The sequence below is a fragment of the Barbatula barbatula genome (assembly GCF_947034865.1).
Source record: "Barbatula barbatula genome assembly, chromosome: 2".
Classification (NCBI taxonomy): Eukaryota; Metazoa; Chordata; class Actinopteri; order Cypriniformes; family Nemacheilidae; genus Barbatula; species Barbatula barbatula.
Window position 1 is genome coordinate 22,796,668 of NC_136767.1, and position 23,451 is coordinate 22,820,118.

General features: G+C 38.0%; 3 protein-coding genes across 8 annotated transcripts; 1 reads left to right on the top strand and 2 right to left on the bottom strand.

The window, feature by feature from the left end:
- Positions 1-479: 479 nt before the first annotated feature.
- Positions 480-5,973, top strand: plp1b (proteolipid protein 1b). Of its 3 annotated transcripts, none has more exons than XM_079450012.1 (7): positions 480-629; positions 2,699-2,885; positions 2,964-3,120; positions 3,208-3,382; positions 3,590-3,663; positions 3,749-3,814; positions 4,827-5,973. In XM_079450012.1, the coding sequence occupies exons 1-7, from the start codon at positions 626-628 to the stop codon at positions 4,899-4,901; spliced, it is 738 nt and encodes a 245-aa protein (XP_079306138.1). In that variant the 5' UTR covers positions 480-625; the 3' UTR covers positions 4,902-5,973. The 3 variants fall into 3 exon arrangements, with proteins under 3 accessions (XP_079306138.1, XP_079306137.1, XP_079306136.1); XM_079450011.1 differs by lacking the exon at positions 480-629 and adding an exon at positions 1,826-2,087; XM_079450010.1 differs by lacking the exon at positions 480-629 and having other exon boundaries at positions 2,513-2,885.
- A 419-nt stretch (positions 5,974-6,392) lies between these two features.
- Positions 6,393-14,312, bottom strand: LOC306890879 (uncharacterized protein). The gene is made up of 8 exons (XM_079450895.1): positions 14,277-14,312; positions 12,468-12,504; positions 12,285-12,387; positions 12,015-12,170; positions 11,852-11,908; positions 8,292-11,660; positions 7,086-7,191; positions 6,393-6,986 (listed from the first exon to the last, which is right to left on the bottom strand). The coding sequence occupies exons 2-8, from the start codon at positions 12,475-12,477 to the stop codon at positions 6,864-6,866; spliced, it is 3,924 nt and encodes a 1,307-aa protein (XP_079307021.1). The 5' UTR covers positions 12,478-12,504; positions 14,277-14,312; the 3' UTR covers positions 6,393-6,863.
- A 2,270-nt stretch (positions 14,313-16,582) lies between these two features.
- On the bottom strand, positions 16,583-19,186 carry agtr2 (angiotensin II receptor, type 2). 4 transcript variants are annotated; one of them, XM_079473758.1, is made up of 3 exons: positions 18,764-19,186; positions 18,081-18,219; positions 16,589-17,987 (listed from the first exon to the last, which is right to left on the bottom strand). In XM_079473758.1, the coding sequence occupies exons 2-3, from the start codon at positions 18,173-18,175 to the stop codon at positions 17,096-17,098; spliced, it is 987 nt and encodes a 328-aa protein (XP_079329884.1). In that variant the 5' UTR covers positions 18,176-18,219; positions 18,764-19,186; the 3' UTR covers positions 16,589-17,095. The 4 variants fall into 4 exon arrangements, with proteins under 4 accessions (XP_079329881.1, XP_079329884.1, XP_079329883.1 ...); XM_079473757.1 differs by having other exon boundaries at positions 18,810-19,168; XM_079473755.1 differs by having other exon boundaries at positions 16,583-18,219; positions 18,810-19,186.
- Positions 19,187-23,451: the final 4,265 nt, after the last annotated feature.

Here is a 23,451-nt window from a genome sequence, read left to right on the forward strand (position 1 = left end):
GCACTGAGCTATTCAAAAAAGCTGCTGAGAGGCTAAATCGGCGGTAGTGCTGTATTTGTGATGCATCAAAACAGACATCAACCATTCAAAAAACTGAAAGCTTTCCAATCCTCCATTTATTACTCCACAAACATGTTGCAAAAATGGTATAGATGTTAATTGTTGGTCAACAAAGATAATACAACAGGTGAGCAGGTGCCTCCTACATATCTCATAACCCCTCCCAAATCACGTGACACATTTATAATTTAATGTCCCCCTACAGTCAGATTTTAGAAAAAAGGAGATGAATGGGTCAGAGGTGAGAGTTGAGTAGAGTCTGTGCATGAATGTTTTGGACTTTTTGTTCATCTTTTCACATGTATGAAGATATTTTGTGTATGTTTCACAAACACTCTTTCTCAGAGTTGCATAAAACTTTATTTGGCATTGTAAAAAGATGCTGCGTCTTTAAGATCTGTGTGTGTGTGTGTGTGTGTGTGCTGTGTGTGAAAGAGAGATAGTAGTGGGGTTTGTTTATTGTTTCAGGGACAAAAGAGTGAGTGAGAATCATAAAAGCATCGAAGGAGATTAAACTGCACAGCACATCAGAGAGACCGAGCGCGGTACACATACACATACTCACATGGGTAAGTTTACCTGACCTCACCTGAACCAATATTAACCAACTGCCATGATTTGCATAAATTCAATAATTCAGCAAGTTTTGTGCATTTTATATGTTTTGGAGATGTTTTGAGATGTTTACATTTATTGACATGTTTTATAACCCAGACTGGTCAACTGGACAATTGGTGCTTGTGTTGTTCCTGTTATTATGCAATTGATAAAAATATTTAAATGCTTTCTAACAGATTAATTCAGAGGCTGGCTCAGTTTGTGATTGGCTCTGAGAGTTACTGCGATATTTTAGAGGTGTGAGTGAGACGACCAGTAGCCTCAGGAGACTCCAACCAGAGGTCACATCGGGTCTTTAGGTCAACTAATTCTCTCCATTTTCTTCATTTCTTCTCTGCATGTCACTCTTCTACAGCACAATGCCAGTTTGATAACACACAGACATTTACTGTAGCTCTATATAGTGGGTTAACCTAACCCTAACCCTAACCTATTTATATATTTACATGCATTATATTATTTGGCAGACTAAAATTCCGTAGAGCACAGCTGGAGAGAGATGGTGTGATTTTCTTATCAACCTTTAGTTTGAATGTCTTACAGTAGAATGTATATCTGAATTTCTGTTTCTCATGGGTTTATACCCAGTTGCATAAATATTTCATTTCTTCTGCAGATGCTTTAATCTAAAGCAATTCAGAAAATAACATATAATGAACATTTAAAAACATAAATGTTTAGGCCCCTTAATCCTAAAATGTGTCTTCAAATGTACTAAAATCTTCAAATGCACTGAAATGTCTTCAGACCGAACTTAATAGCTATTAGAAGTTTATGAAAAAAAATCCAAGTTCTCAAAAATAGGGTGTGGCAAGGAATAACCGGCGTATCCACCCAATAGTATTATAATTATTATCAGTGTTGGTACTTTTAACGATTATAGGGAAGATTAAAAACAAAAGTTGGAATGTGCAAGACCTGCCGTGACCCCGAACCCGAGTAAAACCCTACAGTGGTGTCAGTGTGTGTCTGTCTGTGCCGCCACAAGAGAAAACGCAATGACGCACTCAACTTGTGAGCGTGTGTGCGCTCGTTTGTTCACAATGATTGTTTTGTTGTTCAAACAAAAGCCATTATAACGCTCACAAGTGATTCTTTTTCTGACCACAAAATCTCAAACACTCACACACAAACCCTCTCTCACCCTGATACAAGCCTACTCCAGAAAGAGTGAGAGGGGGCAAGAAGAGGGAGGGAGCGAGAGAAGCAGCTTAAGCGATGAGTTTTTTCTTCCTTGAGGTGAACAGTAAAGATTATCTGAAGAAACAGAAGGAAATTACCTCCCCGAATTAAGATATCACGGCAACTGAGAAGGCTCTCTGCGGCGTTTGCACAACTCTCTTGGTGTGGGGTCAGCTCAGTGGCGTCGATGTTTCCAGTAAAACAGCCGTGGTTGTGTAAAGCGCTAGGTGACCTGAGACCAGCCTCCTAAACGCTTCTTCATATGATCATCTCCACAACGCTACCCATCACTTACATTAAGGGATCGCTGCGAACCTTTTGGAGCTTACAGTTTTTTTAGCTTCTTTTTAGTTGCTTCAGTTTAGAAAGAAAAAAGTATTGATTTAACTTTATTGATGCATTTCTTTAGTCTGTTAACTGTTCAGATGTCTTGACTAAAACACACACCGTTTTTTCTTAATTTTACATAGGAGTGTTTTTTTCATTTTAAGAAGGGCTTTGGAATCGCCCGCTTTAATTTTGTCTGCGTTTGGCTGTGATGCGTTTGGCTTCCTTGAGAGACTAACACATTTCTTTGTAAAGCATTTTGTATATTTATGTGTGTGCATGTTTGTACATGTACTTAAAAGCACATTTTAGGCCACTTACATTACAAGTATGTTAGATTTATGATTTGGGCCATGTAGGCTATGTGTGTTTGTTTCACCTCTATTGACGATGTACGTTTGAATGTAATTAAGACTGACAAGAGGTGAGCACGTGAATTGCGTATAAATGTGCGTGTGCATTGTGTGTGCAGTATGCGCAGTGTGTATGTTCATATATTACTCACCCACAGGTTGCTATGACAGCTGCATCCGCTGCCTGGGCGCTGTGCCCTACACCAGCCTCCTGGCCACCCTGCTCTGCTACATCGGAGTGGCACTCTTCTGTGGGGGAGGCCACAAGGCGCTCTCTAACACATATACATTGGTAGAGCTGTACTTTGCACCAGAGGTCCAGGATTTTACGGTGCTGGCTGATTTGTAAGTGATTCTCTTTTTTTCGTCTGATTCAATGTGACCTATACATTTGCGTCACTCTTTCGTTGTTGTGTGTTTCAGTATAAAATACTTTCAGTATGTGATCTACGGTCTGGCCTCCTTCTTCTTCCTGTATGGACTGTTGCTGTTGGCCGAAGGTTTTTACACCACCAGTGCCGTAAAACAGACCTTTGGAGAGTTCAAGAGCACCAGCTTTGGCCGCTGTGTCAGCCTTACAGTAAGTATGCATGCAGAATTTGTAAGTTTGGAATCAAGTTTGTTGTTGCCATTGATTGCCATTGATTGGCTGATTTCTCTTTTCCAGTTCATTATTCTGACATACGTGCTTGCCGTGATCTGGTTGGCCATCTTTGGTTTTACGGCCATTCCTGTCTTCTTTCTTTTTAACATGGAAAGTTCCTGTCACAGGATTAACATTCTGTCTGAAACCACCATCTTCAACCAGCATTCAAGGGTGTGCATGGATGCACGGCAATACGGTACGTCTATGTCTGCTTGTCTTATTGTACTGAGTCATTTCTTTGAAGTATCTAAGAGCATATAGTATATACCGGAAGTTTGAAATTAGTAATGAAAATTATATTCATTACAATACAAAAATGTGATTTCATGCCAAAAAAAATGATACCCAAATTTTTGAACAGTAATGCATATTTGTGATTATGCATGTGTTCTGTTTTGTGTAGGGTTCCTTCCCTGGAATGCTTCGCCAGGTGTCGTTTGTGGAACTGCACTAGCTAACATCTGTAAAAAAGCAGAGGTTAGATAAACACATAAGTGCAAGCAAGACTCTAGTTTTAAGAGTTTCAAGACCCTTTTACTTAAATCTTTGTTTATCTTTCTAGTTCTATGTGACCTACGACCTTTACATCTGTGCATTTGTTGGAGCTGGGATCACTCTTTTCGCTCTGGTCAGTGATCTTCCGTTGTTCACCTCTGACCTTTAACCCTCTAAGTTTAGTCGTTCAATCAGAAACCTAATATATAATATAAGCAGTCATGTTGCATTGTGGCTCAGATAATTAGTAACAATTATACTGACAGTATTTCATATTATTGAATTGAAAATACCAGACTGATCTCAAAATATCTCATGAAAATTTTAAAAAGCAGAACAAAGTCCCACCCCTAAACCTAGCCGTCACTGATGAGAAAGCAGATCACACCAAATGGTAAGAATAAGATCATATAAATTAGCCACCTTGTTTAAGGTCTGGAGTATGATTTATAGCGTCCACTAGAGGTGAGTTTAGATTAGAAAGACTGTAGAAAGAGCGATGTCTTATTTATTACATTAATTTTAAGTATAAAAAGAAGGATAAAAGTCAGGACCTGCGTTAATATTATAAAGACTTTTCAGCAGAGACGTTTTGACGATGTAGGCCCGCTCTGTATGTAGATAGAAATAACTTATTCTAAGGTAATACAAACATAACGGTTCATTACGTAAGGTTTTTATTCACCTGTGAAGAAATTGTTTTGTATATTATATTGCATTTCTGTCAATAGAACCTCCCACATTGCTCTTTTAAATAGTAATGAAATGATTGAGATTTGAGATGAGATTGTGTTGAAAATAAGAATGGATGTTTTTGGACTGAATTCTGTGAGGTCAGAGGGCAAATTATGTGAGTGTGCTTGCCAAAAAATTTCAGCACGGAAGTACAGCTGGGGGATGTTTAGATTCAGTATCAGTGTCAGTGACTGACCTCTCAGCTACTGACTCGACTTCATTTCTCATGCACTTTTTATCTAGGATGATAGGGGGATTCAAGCCAAATTAATTCTGTAGATATAAATTATTACACACATACATTTATATAAACATATAAAAACAATAAGCATGACATATATATATATATAATCAAAGTATTTTGATAGATTGTTTACTGATTCTCTTTCTTTTCTTTTGTCTTGCTTTAGTTCCTCTATGTGGTTGCCACTACGTACAACTATGCTGTTCTGAGGTTTCTTGGACGGAAGGGCATTCGTTGGTAGGTTTATATCTTCCCGGTGTCTTTCCAAACGACTCCATTTCCGTGGTCATGGTGGCCAGTGAGGAAACCCCAGGAGCTCCATGATACCCCTGCAGAGTTCTGTCTTACTGATTCATCCCTGTTTCAAACCTACACTGCAGAATATCGATCAACGAAAATAACAATCCATCAACGCACTACATTTAACACCACAAACTACTGTACTGTAGATCTCTGGAGGAGTGGAATCTAGCTTCTGTATTTCTGTCTTTCTGTTTTACACATAAGCAGACACTTCGCACTAGGCGCGTTCTTATGTTTATAAGCAGCCAAATGAGTGCATTTGAACTCATTCGACTCCCCGTTAGATTTGACTCCCCTACTTCTGATTTTTTCATACAGTGAGGAGGCTATCTGATTGGTTTTAAACTGTAAAGCCCATCCCCACCTTATCCTACTCCAGTATGGGGGACGTCAGATTTTGAAACAGCAAATGCTGCCTTTAATGCCTACAATCGGCAAACGCTTAAAAACGCCAGAACGCATCCTGCTCGAACAACCGCTCTGCTTGTTCTTTCACGGTAATAGGTTTGTTTTAATGATCATATTAAGGCCTTGTAGTTTTGCCAGGAATTTATGTTATCTCCCTTGTTCTGTGGTGAGAGAGACTGTCTTCTCAGACATTGGACAGATGAAATGGGTCTATATTCGGAGAGATACAGCACTGTAATAAGCAGTGACCTGTTGTGTAAATCTTGGTTTAGTATTTTAGTGTCGATTTCACACCATGTCCACTATATGCATGATTTTACAGTATGTATGACTGTGGGTGACTGTGAGTATGTGTGTGTTTTTATAACTCTGGCAGTAAACTGATCCCGATCAATGATGGTGCTCGATCAAAGAAACTAATAATGTTTTAATTATTCTGGCTCATTTCAAAGAACTAAAAGTGATCTGATGATGTTAATCTCAAACATTTATCGAAATGATTATTAAATTCTGCAGAATTCTAACAAAATTGAGTTCACATAAAATTGTGTGTTGACTTTCAGTGAAACTCATGCAATAAACTTTCATTTAATAATAGCGGGATGTGTGTGTGTGTTCACTTCATTCGGATGGTCCTCACTGCAGAACACAAGATCCAGGGGGATCAATTTGGTAAGTTTGCAACTCGTGGTAGCCAACATTTGCTCTTATCATCAATTAGTGTTCGCCTGTAAGTAAATATCACTAAAACCTAATAAAATGCGTTATGAAATATGAAAATAAATAAAGTTTGTCTTCAGCAAGTTTGTTTTCCATCAAAAGATTAAGTTAAGTTACAACTCAATGTGGAAATGGTAGAGCAGCAACACGAGTATGACATGTGTTGTGCAAAACTGCTGCAGAAATCTATCGACCAATCAAAACGAGTGAAAAGAGACTGGAACCAGTGTCGACCAATCACAATGCAATGGGAGGAGTCTGGATCCAACCTTGCGCCCTCTCAGTCTACTGACTTCGTTTTCACACTTTCAGAGTTCACATTTATGAAAAAGAATTGTGAATTATAAAAGATATATTTAGCAAATCTGTTTACAGGACAGGAATATTTAATACACACAATGATAAATATATTTAGTACACTATTATATGTATACACAATATGACCATATGACAGCAATTTTTTTACTGAAGAGTAAATTATATTATTATATAAAAAGTTTCTACTGTATATTCTAACTTTCTAACTGCTTTATTGTCATGTCTACATCCTTGACTAGTTCAATTCAATTTTATTTATATAGCGCTTTTCACAATGGCTTTACAGGAGAAAATAATAAAACACAAAAAAGGTAAAACACAGCACAGTGGTGCACATGGTGTTTATAGAACAAGCTTAATTATTCAAGTAAATAATATATAATAGATGCAGTCTCCAGGTGGTTTATTTAGCATATTTTGCATTAAGTGAATGCTTGATTGAAAAGATGTGTCTTTAATCTAGATTTAAATTGGGCGAGTGTGTCTGACCCTCGAAGCATCTCTTGCAGAGGACTTTTCCAGCATGGTAGAACATGGAGGACAAGAGATCACCAAGAGGCTTTTTGCAACCGTCACACTGTAAAACACACACAAACCATTAATGTTCACACTGCAGCGCATCATTTACTCTATGTGGAGACGACAATCTATAGAGGAAGAAACTGAAGATGTGAACCTTGAAACATTCTGGATGACAGCATATTGCAGGATCGTCAATGATAATTTTCACATTCCCATCTATGGTTTGCTTGCAGACTGTACACAAAGGCAGATGTTTCACACTGAAGAGAGAGACAGAGTAAGAAAGAGAGATGTGAGTTATAAGGTTAGAAGTTATAAAGACATTCTTTAAATCTAGATATTAAAAATCGTCTTAGAGAGAGAGGTTCATTTTTAAAGCTTTAACAAGTTGGGACTTCTGTTTGTATTCTTCTTCCTAACCAATAGGAATCTATGGCATCCCTGTGTAGGAGAATTATGAAATCTGGCATAATCGTAGTCGTGGTCCTCAATAGTCATGTGACCAATTATGGGTGCCCTAGTACTTACTCTATAGCACCACCAGCAGTTAAAAATTTCACTTTCTTAAACGGCTCATTGTTTCTTTTGGTCCATGCTGATTCCATTGTTGCTTAATTTGTCATTTTCTTACATTCGGTTCCTAACTTATTGTAAAGCACATGAAAACCTTTTTTTTTCGCTGCTCATTTAACAAAAGTTGTCTGTAACTTTGGTTATCATTATATATCGCTACTTGCACCTCTCAGCTTTGCTCAGCAGCCCGGTTGTGAGATGTCGGCTTTGTGGCAAGACTCGGTAAGTCACTACCGTTGAGTCTTTAGATCAGCAGTTTGAATCCGGCTGTGGGCGTGTTCCGTAGCTGTATGTAAATTGTGCGCTTAGACTTTGCTCTCACATGTTCTTCTCGACCTGTCCGTTTTTCATGCATGTTCTGTTTCTGCCCTTTTTGCTCTTGTTGCTCTGCTGCCGGCGTGGCTCTGGGCTTGGCCCCGTATCGTTGCTTCTAGCTATATTTTTACAGATTTTTGCACTGTGATATATTTTAAAAATCATTTTAAAAATTATTTTTCTAAAATGTACTTATATTATTTAAGTGTATTTATTGAAAAAAGTATTTAATTATTAGATTATATTTTTTATATAAACCTATTATTTTTGGTGAATTATAATATAAGTATTTGAGTTATTCACATTTACATAAATTTCATACTATTTAAATAGAATATATTTCATTAATTTCACAGCTTTAAGATGTACTAACTTTTTTAAGTGTAAATTGTTTCACGTAAAAGCACCGTTCATTTTGTTTAGAGTGCAATTTTCATATGAGTTAAGGTTTCTTTACAGATGAGTAAAATACCTCAATTGATTTTCACTGTTCAGTCTGTGGTGCTTTGTTCCAAAACTGGACTCTTCAGTTGGTTTTGTCAAAACCATTACAGTGGCTGGGCCATGATCTGTCTCAGATGTACCTGACTGTATATCTGGAGCTTCTAGTGCAGACTGTAGAGAAAGTTCCCCGTATTCACTTGTGACTTCTGTCGGCTGGTTTTCTACATGTTTGAGAACAAGTTCGGTCTCTACTTCTTGTACAATCTCTGGTGTGACTAAATCAACTGTATTCTTTATCCCATTGTCTGTTGTGTTGTCTCCAGATGTCTCCAGTGCTTTCTTTGGAGAATTGTTTGAAGATATGTTCAACGATTCATGTTCACACAAGACTAGACACTTCTCCACTTCTGCTTCTACTGGAGTGTGTGTTGATATCTTCACTGCATTCTCAACAGATGGGACTAAATCCGTCTCCAGTGTTTCCTTTGCAGATTTTTCTACTCTTTTCTCTACAGGTGTAACTTTAGGTGTCTCCAATGTTTCCTCTACAGGTGCGCCTGCAAGTATTTCAACTGTTTTCTCTACAGATGTGACTTTAGATGTCTCCAGTTTTTCCTCTTGAGGAATAACTGAAGATGTCTTCACTGCTTCATGTACAGATGGGACTAAATCCGTCTCCAGTGCTTCCTTTGCAGATTTTTCTACTCTTTTCTCTACAGGTGTAACTTTAGGTGTCTCCAATGTTTCCTCTACAGGTGCGCCTGCAAGTATTTCAACTGTTTTATCTACAGATGTGACTTTCGATGACTCACGTTGTTCCTTTGCAGGAATAACTGAAGATGTCTTCACTGCTTCATGTACAGATGGGACTAAATCCGTCTTCAGTGCTTCCTTTGCAGATTTTTCTACTCTTTTCTCTACAGGTGTAACTTTAGGTGTCTCCAATGTTTCCTCTACAGGTGCGCCTGCAAGTATTTCAACTGTTTTCTCTACAGATGTGACTTTCGATGTCTCCAGTTGTTCCTTTACAGGAATAACTGAAGATGTCTTCACTGCTTCATGTACAGATGGGACTAAATCCGTCTTCAGTGCTTCCTTTGCAGATTTTTCTACTCTTTTCTCTACAGGTGTAACTTTAGGTGTCTCCAATGTTTCCTCTACAGGTGCGCCTGCAAGTATTTCAATTGTTTTCTCTACAGATGTGACTTTAGATGTCTCCAGTTTTTCCTCTTGAGGAATAACTGAAGATGTCTTCACTGCTTCATGTACAGATGGGACTAAATCCGTCTTCAGTGCTTCCTTTGCAGATTTTTCTACTCTTTTCTCTACAGGTGTAACTTTAGGTGTCTCCAATGTTTCCTCTACAGGTGTGCCTGCAAGTATTTCAACTGTTTTCTCTACAGATGTGACTTTAGATGTCTCCAGTTTTTCCTCTTGAGGAATAACTGAAGATGTCTTCACTGCTTCATGTACAGATGGGACTAAATCCATCTTCAGTGCTTCCTTTGCAGATTTTTCTACTCTTTTCTCTACAGGTGTAACTTTAGGTGTCTCCAATGTTTCCTCTACAGGTGCGCCTGCAAGTATTTCAACTGTTTTCTCTACAGATGTGACTTTAGATGTCTCCAGTTTTTCCTCTTGAAGAATAACTGAAGATGTCTTCACTGCTTCATGTACAGATGGGACTAAATCCGTCTTCAGTGCTTCCTTTGCAGATTTTTCTACTCTTTTCTCTAAAGGTGCAACTTTAGGTGTCTTCAATGTTTCCTCTACAGGTGCGCCTGCAAGTATTTCAATTGTTTTCTCTGCAGATGTGACTTTAGATGTCTCCAGTTTTTCCTCTTGAGGAATAACTGAAGATGTCTTCACTGCTTCATGTACAGATGGGACTAAATCCGTCTTCAGTGCTTCCTTTGCAGATTTTTCTACTCTTTTCTCTACAGGTGTAACTTTAGGTGTCTCCAATGTTTCCTCTACAGGTGGGCCTGCAAGTATTTCAACTGTTTTCTCTACAGATGTGACTTTCGATGACTCACGTTGTTCCTTTGCAGGAATAACTGAAGATGTCTTCACTGCTTCATGTACAGATGGGACTAAATCCGTCTTCAGTGCTTCCTTTGCAGATTTTTCTACTCTTTTCTCTACAGCTGTAACTTTAGGTGTCTCCAATGTTTCCTCTACAGGTGCGCCTGCAAGTATTTCAATTGTTTTCTCTGCAGATGTGACTTTAGATGTCTCCAGTTTTTCCTCTTGAGGAATAACTGAAGATGTCTTCACTGCTTCATGTACAGATGGGACTAAATCCGTCTTCAGTGCTTCCTTTGCAGATTTTTCTACTCTTTTCTCTACAGGTGTAACTTTAGGTGTCTCCAATGTTTCCTCTACAGGTGCGCCTGCAAGTATTTCAACTGTTTTCTCTACAGATGTGACTTTAGATGTCTCCAGTTTTTCCTCTTGAGGAATAACTGAAGATGTCTTCACTGCTTCATGTACAGATGGGACTAAATCCGTCTTCAGTGCTTCCTTTGCAGATTTTTCTACTCTTTTCTCTACAGGTGTAACTTTAGGTGTCTCCAATGTTTCCTCTACAGGTGCGCCTGCAAGTATTTCAACTGTTTTCTCTACAGATGTGACTTTAGATGTCTCCAGTTTTTCCTCTTGAGGAATAACTGAAGATGTCTTCACTGCTTCATGTACAGATGGGACTAAATCCGTCTTCAGTGCTTCCTTTGCAGATTTTTCTACTCTTTTCTCTACAGGTGTAACTTTAGGTGTCTCCCATGTTTCCTCTACAGGTGTGCCTGCAAGTATTTCAACTGTTTTCTCTACAGATGTGACTTTCGATGACTCACGTTGTTCCTTTGCAGGAATAACTGAAGATGTCTTCACTGCTTCATGTACAGATGGGACTAAATCCGTCTTCAGTGCTTCCTCTGCAGATTTTTCTACTCTTTTCTCTACAGGTGTAACTTTAGGTGTCTCCCATGTTTCCTCTACAGGTGTGCCTGCAAGTATTTCAACTGTTTTCTCTACAGATGTGACTTTCGATGACTCACGTTGTTCCTTTGCAGGAATAACTGAAGATGTCTTCACTGCTTCATGTACAGATGGGACTAAATCCGTCTTCAGTGCTTCCTCTGCAGATTTTTCTACTCTTTTCTCTACAGGTGTAACTTTAGGTGTCTCCAATGTTTCCTCTATAGGTGCGCCTGCAAGTATTTCAACAGTTTTCTCTACTGATGTGACTTTAGATGTCTCCGGTTGTTCCTCTTCAGGAATAACTAAAGATGTCTTCACTGCTTCATTTACAGACGTGACTGCAGGTGTATACACTGCTTTCTCTACTGGTGTGACCTCTTTCTCTTCAGGTGTCTTCTGTGCATCTTCTGCACGTGTACTGTAACACATGCAGAAAAGTTATGAAGAATACAGTATATTCTTAAACGTTAAGGAATATTATATGCCAGTTGAGCTGAACATTTGCCCATTTAAGAGCTTCCAAGAATTCTTCTTTAGTTCCAACTTACACATAAGGTAAATTAAGGGATAACTTAAAGGGATTGTGCTATAAAAAGATAAAGATGATACCTTTTGTCCTGGTAGGTCTTACTCTTGACAGGTGAGTTTTTTGTTGAGCCTAAAGCTCTGAAGAGGAACATAGGTGAGTTGTTAGATGGAACAAGGTAACATATGAAAGCAAAAACAAGGAAGATAGATATAGAATAACACAGCGGTCAAATAAAGCTCTTACTCAAATATTTGTAAAGCTGACTGAACATAAGATCTTTGATGAGGTGTGGATGAATCTAAACTAGTGGATGCAGGGCTTGTAGAGGCAGGGCTCTGGGGGCCTGGTAAAACAGTACAGTCTTTGGCTGAAGACAAATTTACTGGACCCAGTGATTTACTGTTGTGGAGAGAAAGAACAAAAGAAAGGGGTTTTGTATACAGGGAAAAATACATTGGGTTAATTGATGCTACCTTGCTTAACCAGTAGATGACAGTGTAAGCATGAACGTACTGTGTTTGTTTCTTATCTTGGTCCACTTGAGATCTGTTAATCCAGCTTCCATCTTGTTTCAAATGTTTTCGTACTATTGTCACCTTTAAAACAGCCTGTCTGTCTAAAAGCACCCAAAATTTACTGTTAGAATTTAATTTTGTTCACAGATGTTTGCATTTGTGTGTGTGCAAGTGTGCATACCACTGGCCATGGTGAGTTACTCTTCCTGTGTCAATACCTATATTGGAAGTATACATACGTGAAATTAAATTATTTTCATAGACATTTCTTATATTATATGTGAGAATTTTTATTGTTGGCTATACAATTTCATCCTCATCTATGCTAGCGAGGTGTCAGAAATCACTACAGCTTTAATGATATTTACGCCAGGCAAAGAAATGGCTTTTGTCAAATCCAATTTGTACCCATATGTGACCGGATATATGTATGTATGTGTGTGTGTGGGTGTAAGTGTGTATTCTGAGGTCTATAAGAGTAGACCTGAGTACATGAAAGGTTTGGCCAATGTAAATTTCACTATTCATGTATGTATGATGTATTATGTATGTGAGTTTAACATCAGCCTGCCCAGGGACTACGGGTGAAAACTAGCTCTTGAGCTAAAACCTGGTACTATGCATCTCTCCCCTTAAGGTTAATGTTTATTGTACGCTGTCCCTGTTTCTCTAAATAAATAAATAAATATTTCAGAACAGGTTCAGTTTGTCAGAAACTTTTTACTTTTGTACCCTAGAAATACATTCCACAAGGTCCAAATAAAAATGCAGCCCAACCACATTTCTTTCCCTCAGTGTCAGTGTGTTATCTAGCATCTTATCTACAACAGAAACTCAAGTGCTGTCACACAGGAAAATGCTTTGCATTGTCCTCAAATACCATTTGGAACTTGACATAATGTGTTTTAAAGGTATTCTTTATGCTTTGTGCTTAAGTGGTCTGAAGATGTAAATAGCCAAAAATAAACAACCTGAAAAGTATTCAATACAATGGCAGAAAGGAAGAACAGTTCAACGGGTCATGAAACACAGGAGCATGTGTTTATTTAAGTGTGTGAATTGCGCTTTGACTGAGATTACAGAGCTCTTCCACTTTTACACATTTATTTTATTGAGATTAAAATTGTAGAGTCTGTTTGATGCACACAGTCAGACTTTTGAAGCTTTATTCCAGAGGACATCTGGTGAAATTGCTATATTTACAATATTTCTATACAATCAATGAAAAACATTTTATTCTGCTTTAAGTACAATCAAATTGGTCTTTTCGTTGTCTTCTTTCAATGTCAATTTCAGTGTTTTTTAAGTTTAATGTAGCTCAACCTGGTAAAAGGTCAAAGAGTAATTCCTTGAAATAAAAAAACATTTACATTTTATTTTGAAACTTAATGCATGTACAAAATACATTGTACTCATAACTCTCACACAATACTACATATTAACATTATTATATTTAAAGCAAACCGAAATGGACATTTCAATACTCAATGTCATTTATTGTAGAAGTTAGTTCTTGATAAGTTTGTTTATTTTTGTTATTTCATAACCAAACCTGCAGATATACTAATTTATTCCACATGGTGGAGACATTTCTATGACACCTCCAAACTATTCTGGAATTTAAGAGCATTTATTATATTTACGAGTCATGTCAGGTCACACTATTCTTACGGGGACAATGTAAACAAACCTGGGCCACATACAAACACTCCATTCTAAAAAACTTATTCTAAGATCAAACAGCACAACATCATGTATCTGCAAAGTCCCTGACATAATGGCCGGATTTCCTCCTCGCTTCCTAGAATAGTGAAATCATCTCCATAGCTTGTTTTGATGAATTGTCATTGATCACAGTGAAAGGAAGAACCCCTGCTACGGAATTCAAACCCGGGCGGAAGAAAGAAACTCTTCAAATGTCTTTAAAACTGCACTTCCCTGTTACTATATAATCCATGAGGTATAAATCTGGTAACAAAATAGTTCTTACCTGTGTGTGAAATCTGTACAGCTCAGTCTGTGACTTGTTTGACAGCATCCACATCATATTTATATGCACACAACAAGCACACCTCCAATACAACCACCCCCCCCCCCCCCACACACACACACACTCACCACCATAATACACATTAAAAACTATTTTGAATAAGTTTCCTTGATGTTAGTGTGTTCATAAAACGTGTGTACTGTCCTGCGTTTGTCAAATGGGGTAAACCAAAGATTTGCTGACCACATGAGCAGGTTTTATAAACTGTTACAGGTACAGAATCCATCTGTTCGCAGAAAGTGAGTAGACTGTATGTGTTGCAGGTTTGCACGATGTTGTGATGTAGTCATGTGTGTAGGAATATTGTCAATGTCAGACGTCAGCAATACAATCACAATTGCTCACAGCTGGTGACACTTTGAGAAAATAGAAAAACACATATTACAATAGAAATCACATATTCATTGTCATATTTTCTTAAAGCCAATTTTAGTCATTTTTGATACAACTTCTCCACAGGTGATTATTTCCCATGACGCACTCCTTAAAACTACACTATTAAAAACTTCAGAGTCTAAAGGCATGACGTAGAAAAAATATATTTTTGTCAGGTAACGTTACACTTTCAAACCAACTTATGGCACACGGATGTAATGGTCGATTCTTGACACATTATTAATAAAGCAGGACTGTTATCTCTGTAAGTCTCCAGTTGGTTAACATCAAGACTGCCTCCGAAACCTTTGCATGATCAATCCAGATTCTTAACTATTATGCAACAACTACTAGTATTTTGGCTTTCAGTAATAAACATCCGTCTTAAATTCCAGTGCTGTTGATAACAGCCTCCCCGCATTCACTGCTGCCATTACCATATATAAAGAGACATTGAGGAAACTGCAACAGAAAGTAACATGAGACACACTACACATTAAAGAGGAAATACTTCTACAAATCTCTCGGAAAGACAGGTTTTTCCAGATTAATTTACACAAGACAAGTGGTTAAGACGTGGGTAGACTATGGCGTGATTTCGATCCACGCTCGTTCTTTAAGTGATAAAGAATATACCAGTATAGACGTTTATGGTTAACAAACCACCTCACAGCTTGCACATAACCGTCCCAAAAACCCATTTATATTCCAGAAAGTAATTAACAGCTCAGCACGTGGATAATCGTCTAGTGCAAGTATATTTTGCTCCACTGTAAAAAACATTTGTATAGTAAACCTAAAGTTCTCCAGAAGTGGTTAAATTATTCACATGTATTTGTAATAAATTAACTGTTGAATGAACAACACTTGACCTCAACACTGAACCCACAAACCTCTATCATGGTGACAATCAACACACAACATTCCTTCAATAAGCCATAAAACAGTTACCCACTATTTACATGCAGCAGTGCATGCTGGGAGCTTCAACCCGCTTGATCATTGGACAAACAAGATCACAACATTGGTAAGCAACATGTTTAGATCCGTCTTATTTAACATTCATAAAATATAAATGGACACTATTTCATTCAACGTTAGATCAGCTCTTTGCTCCTGTATTGGAGATGACAGGTGAGAAAGGCCAAAGAGTGCCTAGGTGTTCATTTATCGCGAGTTCATGTGTGAGAACAGTCCCATCGTAGATGTTGCCTGTGTCAGAGGGCCGGTGCAGGAAAAAAACAGCCCGGTTTCAAGGCAGCTGGTGAGATCGTAGGAAATTGGAGTTCAAACGAATAAGCCATCTTTTAAAATAGGTATGACTTCCCATCAGATTGCGCTGATATATATTTATACATTATACACGTGAAAGATATCACATGTTAAAATGTGTTAGATAGAAAGTGCTGGGTGATACGAAAAAAGTGGGGGGTAATTTGTGTCCTTGAATATAAATAAATAGATTACAGTTCACAAATTCTCATGAGACCATGGTGAAAATAATCATCCTCATAATCATTAGCTCTGTATTGTGACTTATTGTGACATTTGGCCTTTAGCAGTTGCTGTTTATCCAAAACAATATTTATTCTTATTTTTTACTTATGTATATTTTTTGTCCTAAATCTATTCTATTCTGTCTTAAGTTTGAAAAAATTAATTTTTCATCATACTTGCACACGGATCTTTCCAAGTATAGACATGTATTTGTTCTTAGAATTAACCGTACTACAGCAGAAGCAGCCATATCCTCATTCTTCATGTCCTCAGTCATAATTCCAGAGAAAACCTTAAACAAAAGATATATTACAGGCCCTGAAAATAAATGTTTGTACAATTACATAAACACAAAATTCAAAAGACTGATATTATATCCATGTGAACAATTTATGGTTGAGACTCTTTATTATTATCATGCATTTTATAACAACTCATTTAGTCATTTAAAACACATTTTTTGTACACAGGTTCTTTGCTAAATTGCCGTGACATTATATATATAGTTTAAATACAAAACTTTGGTCTTTAGCAACATAATGAATGAATTAACGATATGTAGGTCACTAATAACACTGAGCAAACAGCTTAAATCAAATCCTAAATTCACAGTTCCTGGAAAAAGTCTGATCAATTTAATTAATACATGGTTGCATATTGTATATATATTACTTGCATAAACAGATATGATCAGTTAATGCTTCTGAAGCAAAACAGTGTCACCCAACAGACCAGCAACATGCACACACCAATGAATATAGAATGTGAACCAACTGCTGTGATGCTCCTGGACCAATGACAGGGCTCAGAACAGCATTAAGGCCAATGACTGACATTGACATAATCCCTTTCTGTTTGTTATCAAAACATGTAAAATGTTATACGCTCTACTGCTCCATAATCTCCATAGGCACAGTTTCTTTAAGGTCGCTCAGTTTCCTGGAGAATGACGACAGTCTCGTGCTAATAGAATCTCTTTTCTGTCTCAGCACTTCCCCGTAAAATTGCCACAGCTTCTCCCGGAAGTGATTTCCCACAAAACAATATAGAAAGGGGTTAATGGCAGAGTTGGAAAATCCGAGGCAGAGAAAGAACGGCATTAGCTTATGAACTGCTTGAAGCACCCAGCAATCCCAGTTCACTCCCAGATCTCTTAAAACTCCAAGGAACGTCAGCACATGGAACGGGAACCAGCAGCAGAAAAACACCAAAACCACAGCGACTACCATACGCAAGACGTGGACCAATCGTGCCGAGTCTTGCTCCAGGTGATTCGGGGTGGCCAGCAGGTGCACAGCGATGCGGCTGTAGCATGTTGCTATGACGACAAACGGCAGGAAGAATCCGAGGGTGTTCTTGGCGAGACTTAACCAGGTGTGCCAGAGGGGTTTGGGGTAATAAATGACACAAGCTGTGATGTTGTTTTCGGGAAAAGCATGTATGTCACGGAACACAACCGTGGGCAACGTGGTCAGAGCTGCCACGACCCAAATGGCAGCGCTGACACACCTGGCCCGGTTTACGCTTCTGTGGCTCTGGGAATGAAGTGGGTAGACGATGGCGTGATATCGATCCACGCTCATACAAGTGATAAAGAATATACTGGCATAGACGTTTATGGTTAACAAACCACCACACATCTTGCACATAACTGTCCCAAAAACCCAATTATAATCCAGAGAGTAATATACAGCCCAGAATGGTAAAGAGCTCAGGAAGAGCAAGTCGGACATCGCTAGGTTCACCAGATACGTGTTAGCTACAGTCCTCCGGCCCGAGCTGTGAAATAATACACACACCACCAGCATGTTACCAAGGAAACCCAGTAAAAAGATGAGGCTGTACAATGCGGGGATTACTGTCTTCTGGTACCGGAAGGTCGAGAGGGACATGTAGTCACATGTAGTATTGTGGTCCAGTGTTGATACATTGGGTGTGGTCAAGTTATAGGTGGAGTCTGTTTCCATGGTGACACCCTTGATGCACAGAACACTTCAGGAGTTCTAAAGTTCTGGAAAGAAAATCAAAGAGAGAGAGAACTTTATACTATTGCATATTTATATATAATATATGCACAGCTGTAGGAAATAATCCTGACATGTTTTAAATGCAACACATGTTCTGAATTACAATGAGTTACTTGAATTACAAAAAACGCCTGACAAGACCAATTGTAAAAACATAAAATCTGATGAAGTCAACGAAAATATTGAATACAAGTTTTAGTAATTTTTACAGACGTCTCTCTTCCAGGTCTAGCAATAAAACATATAGGAAACATTTTTTACTTGTCATTATTTGAAAGAATACCTTTAAAAAACATTGTAAAGATTTTTTTTACAGCTTTCCATTTTTAAATACAGGCAACAATGTTTTTCAAGTTACTTTTAGAAAATTGAAAAATCCCAGTAATACTAATCTCAATTTTCAGCCATGCATGTGATTTTCCAGATCGCAGTTGAAAAAAATATTTCAAGAAAAATATATGTACTACATTGTAAGTATTACAATTCCTTACGTTAAAACTCATGAAAACCACATTGCTTAATGAAAACCATGAATCACCACAGTTTCAGTCGTGCTTCTATCATATTTACATACCCTTCCGTTTCCAGCACAACATTAAAGAGCTCTTCTGTTCTTCTGAAGGTGCCTGTAAAACTCCAGTCCACGTGTCCCGCTGAAAAATCTGATCGAGCTTATTTATTCCTGCTTAGCCCTCAGCCGACTTTTCCATTTTGGAAGTAGAGCCTTTCAGCCTATGAGTATATAAGGGGGTAAACAGCCTACCAGATGTAGCATCCGTTAAATTTTTTTTTATGTCCACATTTGTTCGACTGGGAAAAAGAGGGTCGAGAAGGATATGGGGCAGAGAGAGAAAAAAAAGTTTGAATGTTCTCTTCCTAGTTGTATATGACTGTGTTCGTGTTAAAAGGATCTCTCCATATGTCCTCTGTTTTCTGCAGCTTTTTGGGAATGCCAAAGTAAAAGAGTAGAGAGTGAGTGAGTGAGAGAGAGAGAGAGAGAGAGAGAGAGAGAGAGAGAGAGAGAGAGAGAGAGAGAGAGACTGCAAACGTATCCAGTAGGAAGCGTTCGAGTATTACACACATATCGACCAACCTTAAAATGAAAGACAGATTCGATGCAGTAGTATTTATTGTGTTTGGAGTTTATACGTGCCAACAGCACAATTGATGTTTTACCTCTCACTGTGAATAAAACATCTTGTTAATTGTCAGTACATCTGCTAATAAAGTTATTAGTCCCCTGAATCCCATGACTCTCGGGTTCTGCCACTAAAATGATGGGTTTGAATCTGGGAGACACTTTTACCCAGAGCGTGAAACCAGATAAGCTTCATATAACACAGGAAATTCAGAGATGTCAGAGGCTCCCTGTTCCCTCTCTTCTCTGGTTACTGCGGCAACGACCCAGTGACCCCTAAGAGGTTAAGGGCAGACGTGTCATAACAATCTCATAATGAGGCAGATAATGATGTCTCAAAATGGAGTGCTACGATAAACAGAAATTTGGGATAATTGCTGATGACATTAAGCAGAACCGTGCGCATGTTCACATGTTAGTGCCATCAGCTTTCTACCAAAAAAAGATACAGAACATGCTGGCTCTCCAACTGCCAAACACAGAGCTTTGGGTTCCTCAAAGGTTGCCAAACCAAGTTGTAATAAAACGGTTTCTTGAGCAAAGTAAAAAATCATAAGAAAACAATTTAGTACCAACTCAGAGCTTTGTGAGGGGGTTGAAAAGGGAGTGTTTTATGCAACAGTTATGTTGCTCTGGACATCAGAAATCTTTGGATTCCTCAATCTGTTCCACTAAAATCGTTGATTTTACGACTGATTTGATACAGAAACTTCAGATTCATAACATTGGCAGTAAATCCAGATCAGGGTTCGGTCCTTTGGACATTTGAGCAAAACTACAGCTATAACATAAAACAAATATGAGATGACGCAAGAACACAATGTATTCAATGTACACAATGATGGTTTGCTTACTGGGATACAAATGCTTTTGGACGTGTCTTCCTGTGTTTGTGTGACATCCAGCACGACTGACCTCCGAGGGGCTACTTAGATCCTTATCCGTCTTCTGTCACTGAAAAATTCCCCCTTCTAAAAAACTTCCTCTTGACATCCATCAGGGGAGAGAGAGAGAGTTAATCAATCCACATGGCCATGTCATACATTGCTTTTAAACACAGGAATATGAACCAAATTCTGTGTGAACTCGAGAAAACAGGCAACACGGCCATCTGTTAGCAATGATAATTTCAAAACAACCGCTGTAAATTACAGTGATCTAACTGACAGACACGCAAGAGTTGTTTTTATGTGACCAATAATGGGAAAGGCACCAACAGAAAACAGAGTTGATGGTCTTGATAGCAGAAATTATGTTCTCTAAGAGGGTCTGCAAAGATTATTTCTGAGATCACTCTTTAGCATTAACATGTTGCATTTGAGATGCACAACTCATTCATTCTGTCAGATACTGTATGTCTTTATGCAGAGATCCACATTAATGTAGTTAAATGTGCTTTACATCAAAAAGAAACTGGCGTGTGTGTAATGCCAGAAATTATTAGAACGATTTAAAAACAACAGTCCGTGTTTCACATAAAAAAAATGTTAACCAAACAGTTCATATAATAAAACAGGGGAGTTCTCCAGTTTGGCAAACTGACAACATTTTTTAGATTTCCTTCTAATTTATTTCAAGGCTTTTTCCAACAAATATTCACTGAAATGTATGAATTCAAATAGGAAATGTAACTCTGACTTGATTTATTTTGTTCGTCCAACCTTTATCTTTTATCCAGATATGTTTCTTTTGGCCAAGCTCATTACTTTTGCTAGATTGCAAGCGGCAAGTCCATAATATTCTGCCTTTTAGGGTTAGAACAAATAGCTTTAGAATTTACTTTTGCTTTGAATTTTAACTTGATTTGCCCAAGAGCCGAACTTTAAAGGTGTCCTCCAGTGGCCAAAGCTGAAATAAATGTGTGGACACCTTACACAAGCGCAAACACGATCTTAAAACATTCAGACTTCAAAAGTAACCATGGGAATCCTTTATAAATACTGTCAAAATAAACATTATACACACAGCTTGTTAAATAGGAAAAATGACCTGGTTTATTGGATTTGGCAGTTAGTTTTAATTTGACTATAAAATTATGTGCTATAAATTCCAGCTGCGTGTTATCATTGCGGCTTATCTCTTATTGAAGCCTCAACATTCACAGAAAAGTTTCAAGATTTTGATTAAAAACAAAAACACTTGTGGTCTTTGATTTGGAAGTTTGGTTGAAAAATCCTATATCCCTATATCCCAACAAAACACTCAAGTCCTAAACTTATCTACTGCATGGTGGGCAATTTAATGCACGTTTTCATGGGAACTTGTACCTCTATAGACCATATCCTCAATCAACAGCACGCGCCTGACCCCCAGTCAGCATCTGGACATCGATCTTGGTATCAAAGTCTAAATTGTAATTATTGGAGAGACTAGTTTAGCCAAGTAACGGTTCTTTCTCAGTTTATTTTGCAGTTTATCTACTCGGTCACAAAAGTGTGCATGCGCAGTAACGTTTGTTTTTCTGTTTAAAATTAAACCGTCTAAACATAAACGTATACACAACTCGCACACAAGTCCCAAGACAGTAATCTTTTTAACACAAATATGATAGACCCCTCTTGTTAAAATATACAGTATCTGTCAAATTTAATGTGCAATGCCAATACACCACAAGCTCATTTATCTAATAATACATTCTGTTCCCTATAAAATAATAAGTGGTTCTCTCAAGCGACTGACAGCAGAGAGAGACAGAGAGGAAGAGGGAGATGGGAGGAAGAGGAAGGGTCATGGAGGGACAGGATGCTGGTTTGGGGGAGAGTCTGAAATGATAAACTGGCCACAATGAACAGAACCGCACAGTCACAAACCAGCATCCCATGCTCATGGGTTGAACCTAAACATATTATTAATAGACCAATGTGTGTGAGAATGTTATTGTTTGCATGTCACATATGTGCTGTGGACACAAAAAGTATAAACAGACTTTCAACAAATGTCAAAACTCAAACAATAACAGCACCAAAATCTTGATCCAACATGTATACAGTATAATGACAATTGAGTGATTCCTGTTAAATAATAAACAAATATACTTCAGAAAGCATTTTCAGCCATTTATTAATACATTCTTTTAATCTAATACATATATACATACATGTCTGTCTGTCTGTCTGTCTGTCTAATTAAATGGTGTATGTTCGCCGGTTCCCGTCTCCTTCCTTCTTTTTATTGAACCGTTGTTACAGTCAATAAACAAATTTAGTGTAGTCTACTAAGCATCGATTTACTCACCCTCAAATTCTTCCAAATCTGTATGAATGTCGTTTTTCTGATGAACACAAAGATATTTGAAAGAATGTTAGCAATTTTTCAGTTCTGTGACATCATTCACTACCATAGTAGAAAGAATATTGTGTGTGTGTGTGTGTGTGTGTGTGTGTGTGTGCGTGCGTGCGTGCGTGCGTGCGTGCGTGCGTGCGTGCGTGCGTGTTCTGTTACACACAAAATTAGATATTTAGAAAAAGGTCACAAGCAAACAGTTCTGGGACACTTTTGACTACCATTTAAATTGTATCTATTCTGATGATGTCCCAAACTGAAAACTGCTACCATTCTTCCAAATATCTTCCATTGTGTTCAGCATTAAAAAGTAATTTATACATGTTAAGAACATCTTGCAAGTAAACGATTACATCATTTTAATTTTGGGGTGAACTATCCCTTTGAGACACAAACACATATGCTAAATCAGGAAAGAATATATTGCATTGCACCAACAATGAAACGTCACAAAAACTTACTGTGTACAGTATTTGTACCATTTATTATTCTCTTTTTGGTTTACTGTTTAATGCCTTCAACTGAGTGTATGATATCATATCAGTCTGAACACGTATCCCATTACTAACTGGAAAAGAAAAGCTACTGTCTAAATGGTTTAAAGGTGACATCCAGGCTAAAATGACACATCTAGATAAAAATGAAACCATCCTCTGTCAGACACCGCAACATCAGTTCCCTGCGGTTTGATGATGGATATGACTCTGTGCTACCCCCTGCTGTTCTGCACCACACACAGATCCTAAAACCAAACTCAATATCCACCTTTTTCGCGATGCGCGAAATTACCCATTAT

Excerpts from the sequence above, each read along its gene's own strand:
- plp1b (XM_079450010.1), top strand. The coding sequence starts at position 2,635 with ATGTGCGTGTGCATTGTGTGTGCAGTATGCGCAGTGTGTATGTTCATA. Across the intron at positions 3,664-3,748 it reads ACATCTGTAAAAAAGCAGAG|TTCTATGTGACCTACGACCT; the intron begins GTTAGATAAACA and ends TTATCTTTCTAG. Across the intron at positions 3,815-4,826 it reads GGATCACTCTTTTCGCTCTG|TTCCTCTATGTGGTTGCCAC; the intron begins GTCAGTGATCTT and ends GTCTTGCTTTAG.
- LOC306890879 (XM_079450895.1), bottom strand. Across the intron at positions 11,909-12,014 it reads TCAGCTTTACAAATATTTGA|AGCTTTAGGCTCAACAAAAA; the intron begins GTAAGAGCTTTA and ends GTTCCTCTTCAG. Across the intron at positions 7,192-8,291 it reads AACAGTGAAAATCAATTGAG|TGTGAAACATCTGCCTTTGT; the intron begins GTATTTTACTCA and ends CTCTCTCTTCAG.
- agtr2 (XM_079473755.1), bottom strand. The coding sequence starts at position 18,175 with ATGGAAACAGACTCCACCTATAACTTGACCACACCCAATGTATCAACA.